We start from the raw sequence: 15,728 nt of genomic DNA on the forward strand, positions 1-15,728 counted from the left end.
AAATCTTTAGTACAAATAAAAACCCACCACTGCTGATATCGAAAGAAACAACCATTCAACACTTTCACTCTACGGCTGAGATTTGTTGGAAATTTTGAAAGCTAGGAAAGAAGCTTGTCGAGGTTCCATTCCCATCAGAGTCCAGAATTCCCCCAAACATCACCCGTCCTCACACCTATGGCTCCTGCCTTGCTTTTGTTTCCTAAGCACACATCTGCCTGCATAACACACAGAGCCATGAAACCCACAAGTTGTGTCCTACCTGGGGTCTGCTGGACCTGTGTCATCTTCTGGCTCTTCCACAACAGCCAGCTCTGGGGCAAGGAGAGCATCCTTGTTGACATTATTCACCCAGCTCTCCTTTTCCCTCATTGCTGTGTCCTTATTCTGCTCAGCTGAAACAGGAAACAGGAAAGACAGAAAGGTTATCTCTCACTGCTACAACCTATAGCCTTCTCATTGGCTCCTATCGATAAGGGTTCAAATCTGAATCTCGGGCTTACTAACTGCCAAGATGACTGCTGGGTCTCAGGACCAAAATTATATCTGTGAGAGAAGTTAGTAGATTCACCTGACTTCAGAGCCCTGCTTCCCAGTCTTCTGAAGGGATAGGCATACCTTTAAAGGTACAGGTATCCTAGAGACCACTGAAGCAAAGTTCTAACTGCCTTTAGGTTAATCTGACCTGAATTGGGGCCAGGACTGGATATCCTTAGCCAAGAGATTCTCAGAATAGGAGTTTTATCGAGCATTTACTCAGTCCCTATAATCAGCTAAATACAATGCTTGATTCTGTGGTATAAATGTAAACAAACGATCCGAATTTAGGATGTTCCTCTCCAGTGCCTCTCCAACCCCATGAGTCTGTTCCCAAATCCAGATTCTAAGTTCTTCACTACACACTGCTTCAGTGTCATCACCCCCACAAAACCTCTGTGCCCTGTCTTCAGGAAGGTTTCCTGTCTCTCAATATTCAAAATTTTCTACCTGCATCTCTGTAATTAGCATTGACTGAGTGGTGACTAATGAATGACAAAGAACTGTGATGAGCTCTTTGCAGAAGTCATCCTCTATGGTTAGAGGCATTGTCCAAGTTTATAAATTTGGAAATTGGAAATAAAAAAGCTCAAGAAAATTGCCTTAGGTCACACTGTACGTGACAAGGATATGTTTATCAGTGTTAAGATGGGAAAATATTGGGGTTCCTAATTTCTAAATGCATTTCATGGTGGAATCTATCCCTTATTGGTCTTGCCACAGATCAGTCTGGCATCTTTGATTGCAAATGAAATCACAGTATTAGCCACTATCACCAAGATTTCTTATGACCTGAGTATGCTTAAAAACCAAGAGAGCTGCAGGCAGTGCATTTTACATGCTTAGAGGTCAAAACTTACCTGAAATAAGTGTGCCACAGCCCAAATATTTTCAATCCCAGCTCTGCCATTTAGCAATAGTATGACCTTTGGCAAGTTAACCCTAGTTGTCTCATAATGTTAATAGGAAAAGTATACATACCTTACAAAATTGCTTCTACAGTTAAAAATAGATAGTTAGCATTCATTATATATTAAATGCTTTAAAGATGGTATTTTTCTTTGTCTATAAGCTAGACCTTATAATAGAAATTTGTAAACACACAGGCAAAATGAAGTTGTGAAATAAAAGAATTCTAGATAAAATCTTTAAGTGATGTGTTTGGCTGATTAAAGAGGAATCACATTCAAGACCATTGAGTATGAAATATGATTTCACATACACATGTGCATGTACACACTCAAAGTGACACATATACACACACATGTATGTGTGCACGCACACACACATACACATACATACATACACACACATAACACACACACACACACACACAGAGCCAAAAGAAAGGCATGCATGTTCCTCGTAATCCCCAAGCACCAAGGCTACATTTAAAGGTGATACCCAAATAGTTGTTTTCCTCTACAGCCAGTCACTCAGCCCCGCCTCATCCGTCAAATTTAAGGCAAGAGAATTTTGACTGAGAAGGCCATACACAATGCAATGCATAGCCACAAATGATTTCCTTCAGCAGATTTCAGTGAAGAGTCTCATACCCGTCCCCACCCTCCTTCCTAAACAAACGTCAGCTGCGACCTCACCTGCCACCGGGAGCCTCTTCCTTCTCATGGATGCCCTGATGATGTCAGCACCATGGATTTTGTCCCTGTGCCTTTTTGCCTTCGCTTCATAAAACCACTGGCCGCTCATATTCTTTAGTTGTTGGTCATCCTTAATTTTTTCAGGCAAATGTCTGCAAAGGGATAAGAACTTTACTCTTCTGAGAACACACAGTAAATAAATGAGTTCACTGTGATACTACGTGAAGAAATTTGTAAATACACAGGCAAAATTAAGTTCTTCCTATGTGCCACAAACTTCCAAGATGGCTTACAAATGTTCTCCTTTGACTAAAAGACTGATCAGAAATGTCAAGCATGGTTTTTTAAAAGAGATTTTATTGTTGTATGTATGAATGTTTTGTGTGTAAGTAAAGGCACAGTGGATATGTATTGCCCGTGAATGCTATATGAGGATATCAGGTCCTCCTAGAACTGGAGCTGCAAAGAGTTGTGAGTTGTAGGTGCTGGGACTTGAACCCAAGCCCTCTGCAACAAGAGCAGCAGGTACTCTTAACTGCTCAGCCTGACATTTCTCAAGAGCAGAATCACTTCTTAGTTACAGTCTTCTCTATTCAATGGGCACACTTGAGAGGAATGAGGGAGAAAGCATCCCCGGCCATTTTCCTCACCTGTAAAACAGGGAAAATACTCCATCTCATGGGGTTTCCCTGAGAACTGTGTTAAAACACATAACCCATCTCTGCACAAGCGAAGGGCCTATTAAGCATTCATTGGACTAGTGGGTGGGAACTAAGCAGTTCCCAGATTCTTCCCTTCTCAAGAGGCTATTCTGGAAGCCTGGACAGGGAGGGGGCATGATGTTCTGTGTGCTGAGGCCGGCTGAACTGAAGAGGTGTAGACAAGTCCCATCAGTACAGAGATTGCTTCTAAAGGTTCCGTCATCATTCATGCTTACTGAACAACTGAAACCTAAATAACAAACTAACTGGTAGCATCCTAAAGCATCCTTAATTTCTACTGGTTATGGAAAATGGTGCTCTACTCAACGAGTCCTTTAACCTTCTCATCCTTCTAGTTAATAAAATTAGAATTCCAAATCTATCTCTTTATCCTCTTAGAGATACACTCAGTAAAATCCAATAAAAAAGCCCTTGGGAAATTTAAAACTCTTGAAAGACAATGTGTTGCACAAAATGGGTTCATTTAAGCTTAGATGCTCCTTGTCTGTGATCAAGTCTGTCTTAGCCAGGTCATGTGCATGGGACGCATAATGGCTGGGCTGAGGTCGAGGACTGCACACAGGCACAGGTGGAGATGGGGAAGCAGCTGGAGGGGCGGTTCCCCTGACCTAGCAAGGATACCTCCTCTTTTGTAAGTATGCTTCAAGGAAGTGGTTCTTTGTCTACCAAACATAAACTCTCCTCTAGAATTGCCTCTCCTGATCACCTAGGAAGAAGTGATTCTGCTCCAAGCATGCTCATCACATTCCTTAGTCACACACTGTCACAACAGGCTATCTACAAATCCTGGCAGGGACAGCAACATTAGTTCCCAGGCCTGAGACACCAAAGGATCAAGTGCTTCTGATAGTTGCTCATTGCCCAAGGCTTTTGACGAAGGAGTCAGTCCTTGCTGGGCTGCTGGCGCTAGTTCTTAATTTTTCTCCTTCCAGCAGGACCACAGTTCTATTCAATTAAAGAAGGAAAAAAAAATCACTTCTCTGTGGTCAGACTGGGCTCTTGGAAGGAGGGTCTTCATTCCATATATATTTGCTTAAAGCCTTAAACACTATGTGCTGGCAGAGGGCAGGGATGTCATATGAGGCCGCTGACCCCCTAGCTTCAGACTGACTTTTGGATTTATTTCCCAGAAGACACTCCCAAGCCACAGTTGCCAGCACACTCAACTTCTTACTGTTCCCAACACTGCTCTTCTGTTATCTGTAGATATCAGTGGTAGAAACATCTAGCTGAGACTATAGGCTCTGGAGGCTCTCCCAAACAGGACCAAAGCCCAGTCTGAATTCCACGTAAACATGACAATGGACAGAGTAGAGAACCATCCTACATTTCAGTCTCCTTGCTTGTAATGATGGGGAGGACAAGACCTGCTCTTGAAGACTTTTGAGATAATTTATTGGCGTGTCTGCCTGGACGTACTTAGTAGTGCCCAGGCATTGTAAAGAGGCCGATGGTCTCTGGCTGTCTTTGTGTGGCTTCTTTGTCCAGCACATTCCTTCTACTGCTGTTTCTGCAGACCCAGCCTGAGCATCACAAAGACACACTGCCCTTTTTCTTGTTCCCACAATACCTCTCTTCTGCATTTACATAGTATCCCTAGGCTCTGTTTATACATCTCTTTGACCCAGTCATCTGTGGAGGCTACAAACTCCTTAAAGGCAAGGCTTGCATCCTTGTCATCATTTATAGTCCCAGCATGAAGCACAGAGACTGGCACAAGGTTGATACCACTCACTTTGCTGAGTAATTCATTGAACAGTTAAGTGCTCAATAGCCACAGTAGTCAGAACAAGAAAAGATATAAATGAAGATCCCATCATGGCCAAGTTTCAGGGGACCAGAGGCCACCATAGTGGCAGGGTTTCTGATGAGGTAGGACTATTCATCTCTCCTCAGAACAGGAAAAAACATGTCATGACGTATGGTAACCTGTTGGTGTACCACAAACCCTCACAGCAGTGACTCCCGGTTTCTCTTCATGAAATTGTTTTTGCTAACCAAAAAAGTGCTTTGCAATAGAGCCTTTGGAGGTCTTTGCAGCCTTGGTCTCCTCTCGTCTTAACAAGCATCTGCAAGGCCCCAGTGTATGCACAAATGGCAGTGTATGCTCTGGTGGCTAAGTGAGTCACGCCCTCAGAGACACATGGCCCCAGGAGTGGTTAGTCAGCCTTGTTGTGGGAAGGACAGGGTTTCTGGCTCTTTTGTTTGAAAAAGAGTAAAAGAATGAGAATTCTTTCAAATTTAATGAGGGCTGCTTTTGCATTTTCTAAGATGATTATTGCTGCAAGTTTTAATAGTCTCTGTTTTCTTCTTCTTCTTCTTCTTCTTCTTCTTCTTCTTCTTCTTCTTCTTCTTCTTCTTCTTCTTCTTCTTCTTCTATCTTGGTCATGTGTGATATTCTAAAGATGACTCCCTATGTGTAATATCAGAACTAAGTTCATAAAGATTTCAGTCATTTGAATAATCCCACTCTGATGGTACCGACACCTTCTCTTCTAATACTTCTGTTATTTTTCCTTTCTTCTGAGCTATAATTGAATGAGCCATATTAGCCCCACATTTTCTAATTGCTGTACCATCTAGCTGAGAGGGGGGAAGGGTAGATTTCTTGGGACTAACACTGCTTCTGCTCACCACCCTCTCTATACATGCACATTAGCATAATGAAGATGCCCACTGGTGGGCAGGTGGGTGGCAGAACATCACTCAGGCCAGAAAGGCCACCGTCCTGTCAGCTTTTCAGAGCAAGCATTTAGTTGCTTTTGTCAGCTGAAAAGTACTCTGCAGTAGAGCCTTTGGAGGTCTTTGCAACCTTGGTCTCCTCTCATCTTAGTAACCAGCTACAAGGCCCTGGTGCACACACAAATAGCACAGCTATGTGAGACACTCCAGTGCACAGGCCTCCAAGCCTCCATTCACTTCCACACAGTCTGTTTGTACAAGCCTGTCCCTTTCTGTCTCTCAACACCTGCTCCCCAAATATATTCTGGGAAAAATGATGAGATTCTGTGACTTTAAAATGGCCTTATTTTCTAAAGGAGATGATTCAAGTCCAGAGAAGTTAGAACTCTTGCCCAAAGCAGCCCAGGGCCAGGCCCAGAACTTAGCTTGACTCTCGCCTCTCCTGCATTGCCTGAGAAAGCCTAACAAGATTTTGGATTCTAAGGTAGTTGTCACACTTCATTCTTTCTACCAAGGGACTCATGCATTGATGGTGTCTGGAAATCAACAGACCTAGAAAGAAAGTGAATTGAAACATCCCTTAAAATGATAAGAAGTACATTTTGGGGGCTGTGGGCACACCACAGATCCCCACAGTCCCCTGAGATTCAGCGGAGAGTGGGAGCGCACACGGCTTTACTGGCGGATCAGCAAGGCTGTCATCTTGCAGGCTGCTGACTCTCTTCCACTCTATTTTCCCATCTGGGAAAGAGGTTGGACTACGCCACTCTGAGAACGAAAAAGAACTGCCCGGGAAACTCCCTGAATGCCGCAGCCCCCAGGATTTTGCTTTCACAGAAAACACCACCAGAAGTCCTGGAAGTTAAGTCTTCAATGAAAACTGTCCTTACTTAAAAAGAAGCAACCTCCTAAAGAAGCAGCAGAGACTCGTAAGATGTGGTGGCGGTTGAGATGGAATCTACTGAAGAAAAAAAAAACCATCTCTGCAGATGTGGTTGTATGCATGTGGGGGTCAGGACGTGGTGCTGGGCTGGTGTTCAGACAGATATGTACAGCAATTTCCTGCTGGCAGGGTGACGCAAGGCACAGGAAACGCCACCTCGGCAGTGTGTCATTTTCAAACCATAAAAGTCTAAAATTACACATGTGTGTGTATAGTAATGTTCCCCTCAAGGGAGGAAGAGTCAGACAGAGGGACAGAGTGGAAGAGAAAAACATCTATCTTGATGTCTGCTTCTCTGTTAACCTATCAAACATCTCCACTCACAAGTTAGGGACACAAGATGACAGTAACTTGAGCCCAATGTTTGCGACTGAAGTAGAAATACTTCGCACACACGTGCACACATACCCTACACACTTCCAGAATACATATTAATGTCAGGCTTGCTTTTCTAATGATGTTAAATATAATTAACACATTACTACTTTTTTTTTTAGACAGCCAGAACTAAAACTGTAAAATCATGTTAGGAGAACAAACTTAAAATTTTTAAATTTCCAATCAATAATCCTTTAAATGGAGGATTTAAATAAAGGCCATGGGATGGCAATTTTTTTAAGGGTCATGTCTTCATCTTGAAACCCCATTCACATCACTCTCAAGGGCAGGTTCTTTATTTATAAGATATGCAATTAAATTTTACTGTATCAAAAATAGTTGAGACTTTGGGAAGTAACTCCCTGATAAGGAATCAAGTTATTAACCAGCATCCTCTGTGCTTTTTTTGAGAGGATCAAACTGTGTGAAGGATGATTCAAATGTCCCTGTCATCTTTGCATGCCAGGAAGTCGAAGAAACATTTTTAAAGGTGACTTGGCCAGGGCCTGGTCATTCTCGGTCTGAGTTGAGGCTCGGAGGGAGGTGAAGCAACTCAGACAAGCCACAGTTGGTTAACTACTAGTGGCGAGATTTTACTCCAAGGTCCCTGCGTCATTACTGAATTCTCATTGTTCAGTTCTAGAGGAAAATTTTCAATGGCCAGCATAAGACATAATGTGCTGGGCCAAGATCATGGCTTTGCCACTGAGCAGTTGTGTGATCCTGGCTAACTCATTTCCCCTCTCCCAGCTTTGCCATCCTGCCTGTCTGTATAATGGCTGAAGCAGATTAACAATAAGTCTTGCCAGAGCTATCTAGCTATAACTGACCAAGAGGAGAGATAAACTCTAAAGAGTTACAAAGGCGCTGTTAAGCCAAAGCCCAAGGAGGATCATTTTCAGAAATCAGAGACCAGGTCGTGGCCCAGAAACAGGAGGGATTCACAACCATCCCTACAAGTTCCTTTGGTCCAAAAGCAACTTGGTTGCAGAGCAAGAACCTTCTTGTGCGGAACACATCAAATAAGCCCTTTCAGAAATATACATACTGCTGTGACCTCTGCCCTTTGCAGTGCTTGTTATCTCTATCCCTAAGGTCCTGATCCTGCCCATGGTCGAGAAACTCTTGATGCCTACTTAGAAAGATGTCCAGGAAGTGCTAGTAGCAAGGGCTGGCGCAGGATTTTTTGCCACCTCTAAGCGTCTTCCTATTTACAACAGCAATAAAATATCAGTGTCAGAAACCCTCAGAAACCTGCCTGGCCCGTCCAGAACAGCAGACCCAAGGAGAGTCTGCCAAAGAACACATGGCACTAACTTGGAGGCTGTGGCCTAACCAAGCTTTGCTCCTAAGTGCATGGTCCAGTTCTTGCCTTGCCAAAGCTCAAGGCTGTTACAAGAAACAGGAGGGTAAAGTTCAGCAAAAGGTTTGTAAACTGTGAATGGATCATTAACACTTTGTGGGGAGACCCCACAAGGTGTTGTAAGTGACATAGGAGAAAGTATGATCCCATTGTCATGATCACAGCTCCATGTCAGCTTTGTATCATGACTGAAGCCCCCATCTCTACTGGCAGCACGTCTCAGGAGGAGAAACAGTAGAGATGAGGATTTAATTTTCATTTGGTGACACCTACAAGTTGGGGAAGTCACTTCCCAACCTGAAGTTGTCAGGTAGTAAATTTCCACATGCAATCAGCTGGGTCATCATATCCCACTCCATTGCTTGACTCCACCAAAGAGTACAAACTCATGAGAGGTGCGGAGCATATTAAGCCCCTTATAACTTGTTTACTGTCCTTCCTAGCAACAGTTAGGCTTGCCATCACACTTGAATCGAGTCATTTCATAAAGCATTCATGTTTAGTCAGGTAAGTCCTTCCTTTGTAGTCCTGATGTTCCAGAAATAAGCACACGGCTTATTATCCCTTCTGGAGAACTGGGATGGGAAGCAGTAAGCTAACACTGTGAACTAATATCCAAGAATCCCTTCACCGCTTTCAAAGCCCACGACTACAGAGACAGTGGGTTGCAGAACCCAGAGCCTAGTAGGGACAGTGAAGAATTAAGTCCAGCTAGCAGCATGCTCTAGTGTTCTTTCTACCATGGAGATGAACGAATGCGACAGGAAGGTTGACAGGGAACATTTGAGTTCCAATCCAAAAGGGTAATAGGTCAAATTGATACTTTTTTTGAAGGATCCAAGTCAAATGCAAGCTTGACCTGTTTGAAGAGCACTTTTAATTTTTCTCTTAAAGCCAATCCTAGCAATTTTGAAAGTATTCAGAAATATGAACTACTTATTTTTTTAAAATCCAGGCCAGAGTGGATAATATAGCAACACTATCTCAATCATTCTCCCATCTCTCTCTGTCTCTCTGTCTCTCTGTCTCTGTCTCTGTCTCTCTCTGTCTGTCTCTCTCTCTCTCATACACACACACACATACACACACATACCAAATGAAACACTAAACTACATTTCTTCTTTTCTGTATTTAACTTTTTTCTTTATTTTTTTACATGTGGTATTTGGGTGTGTGTGTGTGTGTGTGTGTGTGTGTGTGTGTGTGTGTGTGTGTGTGTGTTTGTGTATGTGTGTGTGTGTAAAACATATGGAGACCAGAGATTGACAATAGGTAAATATCCTCAATTCCTCTCCATCTTATGCTTATTCAAACAGGGTCTCTCACTGCACCTGCAGCCCACCCATGCAGATGGACAGGCTAACCCATAAGCCTCAGAGATCATCAATATCTGTCTTCCCAGAAATGGGATTGTACAAGCATGTGGCCATGCCTAGCAGGTCATTATGCTTAAGTGGCAAACACTTGACTGAACTATCTCTCCAGCATCTTTGCTGTTTGTTTGTTTGTTTGTTTGTGTTTTTGTTTCTTTTTTTTTAAGATGGGGTTTATATGATAATCCAGGTTAACCTTGAACTCCAAGCGGCCCCCTAACTCAACCTTTTAAATTCTGGGATTACAGACAGACATGGGTCATCATGCCTAGTTCCATGACTCATTTTTAAACAGGGCCAAGGGCATCTAGGGGTGTGTTTCTATTTTGGGGAGTAGGATCTCACTGCATTGCCCACCCTGATCTCAAGCTGTGAGCTAGAGTGTTCCCTCCTCACTCTCCTCAACAGCTTGAACTGCACATATGTACAACGTGCCCAGCTAAAGTTTTTTCATCGAGACCCTGTTTCTGCTGGGAGCACAGTAGGGAAGTTAAGAAACATCAGGAGGGAAACTTCTGTCCAGGAAGTTAATCTAAAATTGGAATGTGTAAGTTTAGGCTGCAAGACAAACTACCAGTTATGCCTGACAAGAAAACAGTCCTATTTTCTGGGGACTGCCTCTTTCTTTCCCTCACACCCGAGCACTCTTCTGGCCTCTTACCTGACCCTTTCCTCTTCAGCCCTCTTCAGGGCAGCATCCCGCTGCAGAACCTTTAAGATGGTGTCTTGTTCCTCCTCTGTCAGGAAACTTAAGTCGATCATTTTGGAGCACAGCGTACACAAAAGAACAATTGGGACAAATGTAGCTTAGGATTCTCGGTGAAAAACAGCTGAGACTTCAGCCAGGATGATTATAGGATGCAAAATTAAATGGTATCTTATTTGGTGGTAAAAGTCTTATCTGGGCTCCACAAAAATTTTAGGCAGATGACATCAAAATTGTAAGAGCAAGGTCCCTCGAGGTAGCAGTGGTCTGTGGGAAGAGCAGGCCTCAGGAGGATGCTGCATGCCTTGTGTGGGCCTTCAGCAGAATTCCTTCAGTGCACCCCTCTCTGGCCCAGTCTTAGACACAGTCTCTCCACTCTCACCACCATCTTGAGCAACAGCCTCCTTGGTGCATCCTTAACCTGGAGGATCATAAGACAACAAACGCCAGTCAATGTGAAGAAACTCCAGTAAGCACCATTCAGTGGTACATTTTTCAGTGACCATAGGTGATGGTTTTTGAACTGAGAAAACCAGTTCTGCCAGCTTCCTGAGCTCAAGGTCAATGTGTCAGAAACATGCTTCTCTCCAACTCTAGACCACAGAGATGGCGCACACAAAGATGCCTGTGCCTGTCAATGTTTAACAACCCACCTGAGCAGTGGAGGGTCTTGCTCTAGACATTCCTGGCTTAAAAAGTGATGCTGGAATTCAACAGGACCAGGGAGATACGACTGAGGGTGTCAAAGAATTGTGGGGGGAAAATGGGAAATAAAAATCGGAAGTGCTAGCCACTTCTTGGGTAGGAGCATTCCGCTGGTGTGACTCTGTGTTCTGCAATGCAGCAGAACTCACCAAGGGCAGAGCTAGGGTAGAACTGAAGCTACTGCTCGTTCAGCTGCACCTCTGACCGTCACTGGGCCTGGAGGAACCTGCCAAGCATGTCTGTGTTCATTTCTGAACACTTACTGATATGTACATATAAACTGGGGGAAAGGAAGGAAGAGAGTTTCAAAACATCCCATCATCCCAAGTCAGCCCTTTTGAGTCACAAGATAGGTAAGAATCCTATTTGCCTTGAGAAATCCTAAAGATGGGTAAAATAAGAGGGTGAAATTTGAAGAATGCCAAGAGGCAAGACTTTAGAGATGATTTACTCTCGGGTATGGGTCTTTTGACAAGTCTAGACACTCAAAGCCACAGGCTTAAGTAATTCTTAAAGCAGTCTCATTTAAGAAGAAAGGACAGTGTGTACACAAATGAGTGGCCTTTATGCATAGATACCTTGCAAAACAGAACTACTGCACAGCTACCATTGACTTGCTAGCTAAGCCATTAACTGAGTTACTCTACCTGAGGTTTTATCTGCTCCTTTATATTTAACATTAGGGTGTCCTTTGCAGACTACAATAGTCAAGTAAAGCATCGAATATAAAAAGAATACTTGCATCCTGTACCAAGTCTAGCCAGTGAAAATACATTCCTGCTCCCCTTGAATCTGTACTTTTGTTACTAAGTAAAATTGTGCTGCTTGTGGTGGCGGTGGTAGCACATGCCTTTAATCCCAGTGCTTGGAAGGCAGAGGTAGACACAGGTGGATCTCAAAATTCAATAGCTCCCCTCCCCGTCTATAGAGTGAGTTCCCTGTCAGCCAAGTCTACACAGAGAAACCCTGTCTCAAAGTACAGTACAAAACAAAACAACAACAAAAATATGGCTTGATCAAAAGGGACTCCAACTTTTTTTGTGCACTTTTTGTTCTTGTTTTGTATTTTTTCCTTACTGATTTTCTTTTATTAGTTTGTTTTGATTTTGATTTTTTTGTTTTTGTTGTTTTCCTTGTTTCTTTTTTTTTGTGGAAGAGAGACAGAGACAGAGCCTATATATACAAATACACACATATATACACATACATATACACATATACATACACACATAAACACACATGTATATATAAACACATACACACATATATTTGAATACATTATGCCAAATTCCTCTTTTACATTTTTCATGTACTTGCATATGCTATAGCCTGCCTTTCTGTCTTAGAAACTATTCATCCTTCAAAGCAGATCAGAGTTACCACCTCCATGAAGCTAACTTTCATAGCCAGAGGTAAGACCTATAATACATTAAATTACTGTTTCTAATGTGTCATGTCCCTTTTGAACCTGATCCACCTGAAACAGGGTCACTTTGGCTGACCCACAGCTATAGTAGAAAGAAACAAATGTTGATTGTTAGAAGCCAATAAAATGTCATATTTTCAGTAGAATCCTAGCTTATGCAAAGGCCTTCTCCTTCATCCAAATGTGTATGTGTGTGTGAATATATATTTCATCAATAGATATGGAAATCTATTTCTTTTATCCACATATAATTACAATAGGGAATGTTATATGTTATTGAGAGAAAGAGAGGCAGAGACAGAGATCAACTAATATAATTGCTCTCAGGACCCTGTTTTACTGTGTGTCTGTGAATAGGAATAAATATAGTGAATGAATCAGTCAATCAGTTTCAACACACACTGTCGCCAAGATACAGTCTTCTTGGTTCTTCCCTTCTTTCACGCACGGCAACCTTGTCGCATCGCAAAGGTTGGCAAGGAAATGGACTTAGGTCACATACTGCCCACTGTCTCAGTGAGGCCTTCCTTGTATTGACATTTGGTTCAGAAAGAGGTTGTTTCTATGTTCCAGGATTTGGGACAGGATGAGAAATTAAATTTGATGGTCTCACAGTAGAAATGGGAGGAGCTGCCACAAGTGGAAATGTTGGCTTCCACAGAACCAAGGAAAAAAACGCAAGCTAACCAGTACTTGCATGTCCTGATGTCTAAGGATTCAAACAAACAAAGGCACCTCTTACAGAAGACTGTTAACAAGGCAGAGGGGAAATGTTCTCCTTTCCCAATGCAGTGCAGGGCTGGAACCCTCTCCTTCCAGGTGAATAGTCAGGAATCCCTATCCAGTCTGATTGTGTGAGGCTGACCAGAGGGCTGTTGAGACTCCTCAGTACCACATACTTGCTCCCACTATTTCCAGTGGCAGTTAGCTAGAAGCCAAGTGACTGATTCACTCCCTCAGTCAGCCAACTAAAAGCCCAGCACACTTCTGCACACTAGAAAGGCAGCAAGGAGGAGGGGAAGGAAAGCTTCCCTGTGTCAGGACTGTGTAGCTACGTGTAAACAGCAGGAGTTGGGTTAGATTAACTCATATAAATAATTCTTTACAATTTCTAGAGTCTAAATAATTAGACTATAATGTCTCAAGGTGACAGCTGTGGAAGAGGAATTGTTTGAGGCAGCCCTCACTGACATGACATTTAAACAGGAACTTGAGAAAGATGAAGAGATACACTATGCAGATATCAAAGTACCCTGAGATGGGAGTGAAACCCACAAATTGGCTAGGGCTGGTCACCACAGAGTGAGCTAGGATAACAGGAAGAGTGGGTCAGAGAGGAAGTGGTCCAGACTGCATTGGTTATGGTAAGGACTGTGAGGGTCTTGTTCTCAGTAAGCAGTAAGGAAGGGCAGGTAACAGGAGAAGGGAGTCTGTTTCTTGGGTACCTCCACCATGCCTGCTGTTCCTTCTGCTTCTCCATAGAACACTGCTGAGGTAGTTTCTGTGCTCTTACAAAGTGACTGAACCCCAAGAAGGCTTTTGCCATCAAATGAGACTGCCATTTGCCAATTGTTTTGACAAGACTAGATGACCCTGTCACTGGCATCTCCTTCAGTGCCCATTTCCACATGGACTCCTCAAAATGGGGTGGCAAAATAAAGTTTGCTGTCTGTGGACCATCATTCTCTCCTGAAGCATAAAGAAACCACTGGCTGTGACTATAAAATGTGACATGTCCTGAAGTACATGACACTATTAGTGCACCTTCCTTGTAAGGGGGGGATAATAATCTCTGTGTGAGAGGAAGTGAAAATTATTCCTGTGTTCACAGGAAATCATTGATTCATAGAAGTATTCCAGTGGTGAGTGGAAGCATCCTTGTGTCCAGCCTCCCAACCATGTTCTATATGCTGCCAAGGGACTGTTCCACAACTCAGCTCCCACCAATATATATATATATGCCAAGCTGAAAATGCTTTGCCATCTTTCCATGATCCAAAGCTGAAGCTAAAGTCCTTTGATGGTCTGGGAACTCACCTATTTCTTTCCCAAGCCCTTTCCCTTCATAATCCCATGTGAACACTTCTAGTTCCTCTTGTCCTTGGGTCTTTGCATAAGATATTCTTTCCTCTGGGTCCTGACTCAACAGCAACTTACTGTACTAGATGCCTTCTCTAGCTGCTCTAGTCAGGTTGGAGTCCCTCTGGTGTGTTCTATTAGCACCTGACTCAGATTATCACGATAGACATCGGGCCATCTCAAACTCCCACTCTACTCACTTGCCACATACCTATTTCAAAGTAAGGTTTGGGTTCTGAGAGCTTTGTGCTCACAGCACCTGCCACTCACATAGGAATGAAAAGTTTCAAGTATCTGTAGAAAATAAAGAAACTTAGGTTGGTGGCAGGTAGGGGGTGGAGCTTCTTCGTCACGAGAACCAAGCTTTAGGTCCCAGAGTGAGAACTCAAGTTCCTGCTATCCACTGGGTTCTGCCTCCAGGTTTGTACTGTAGCTTGAATATCACATGGCTTCTCTAGGACTCTATGAATCCTGGAGAAGCATCTAAGAATCATGTGTAGGATGAATGAGTGTGTCCCTTTCTTTATGGAGATATTGGACACTCTCTGCATAGGACACTGAAGATAACACACAATGTGATGGTTGCTTTTGTAAACTTGACACAAACTAGAGTCACCTAGGTGGCAGGAACCTCAATGGAGAACTTGCCTCCATTAGATTGGCCTGTTGTCATGTCTCTGGAAGTATTTCCTTAATTGAGTATTATGTGGGAAAGCTGAGCCTACTATGGGCCATGTCACATAACCCCGCCCCCCACCACACATATATTATTGGTTCTATAAGAAAGCAGACCAAGCAACCCAAGATGGAGCAAGCCAATATGCAGCATTCCTCCATGACCTCTGCATCAGCTCCTACCTCAGGTTCCTGCCCTGTTCTAGTTCCTTCTCTAACTTCCCTCAATGATGAGCTGTGATCAGGATGTATTAACCAAATAAAAAGTTTCTTCCCCAAGTTGCTTTTGTTCTCAGTAGTAGAAATTAAACTAGGGTACCTGTGAAGTCCCAGGAACAGCAACCCAGATGGGAAACTGGAGAGCTTTGAATATGGACTGTTTGGTTGACGTTTCCTGTGTGACATCCCTACCATGGCTCATCTATAAAAGTGAGTGATCCTCCTGTCAGTTGTCCAGATATTAAACTGAAGGATGAAACCAAGACCAAAAGCAATGCCCGCCTCTGCTAATAGCAAAGAAGAAGACTGGATTGGCAGA

The 15,728-nt window shown here is 43.1% G+C and overlaps 1 protein-coding gene across 2 annotated transcripts in view; it reads right to left on the bottom strand.

Annotated features, from left to right (window-relative positions):
- The window catches only part of Sytl2 (synaptotagmin like 2), a 113,313-nt gene that overhangs the window by 49,270 nt on the left and 48,315 nt on the right, over positions 1 to 15,728 (bottom strand). For both annotated transcript variants that reach the window (XM_052158867.1, XM_052158878.1), the window contains exons 2-4: positions 10,261 to 10,726; positions 2,139 to 2,290; positions 263 to 395 (exon numbers count right to left, since the gene is read on the bottom strand). In XM_052158867.1, the coding sequence (XP_052014827.1) occupies positions 263 to 395; positions 2,139 to 2,290; positions 10,261 to 10,361 (386 nt within the window). In that variant the 5' untranslated portion in view covers positions 10,362 to 10,726. The remainder of the gene's footprint in view (positions 1 to 262; positions 396 to 2,138; positions 2,291 to 10,260; positions 10,727 to 15,728) is intronic.

This window comes from Apodemus sylvaticus, chromosome 1, assembly GCF_947179515.1.
Source record: "Apodemus sylvaticus chromosome 1, mApoSyl1.1, whole genome shotgun sequence".
Classification (NCBI taxonomy): Eukaryota; Metazoa; Chordata; class Mammalia; order Rodentia; family Muridae; genus Apodemus; species Apodemus sylvaticus.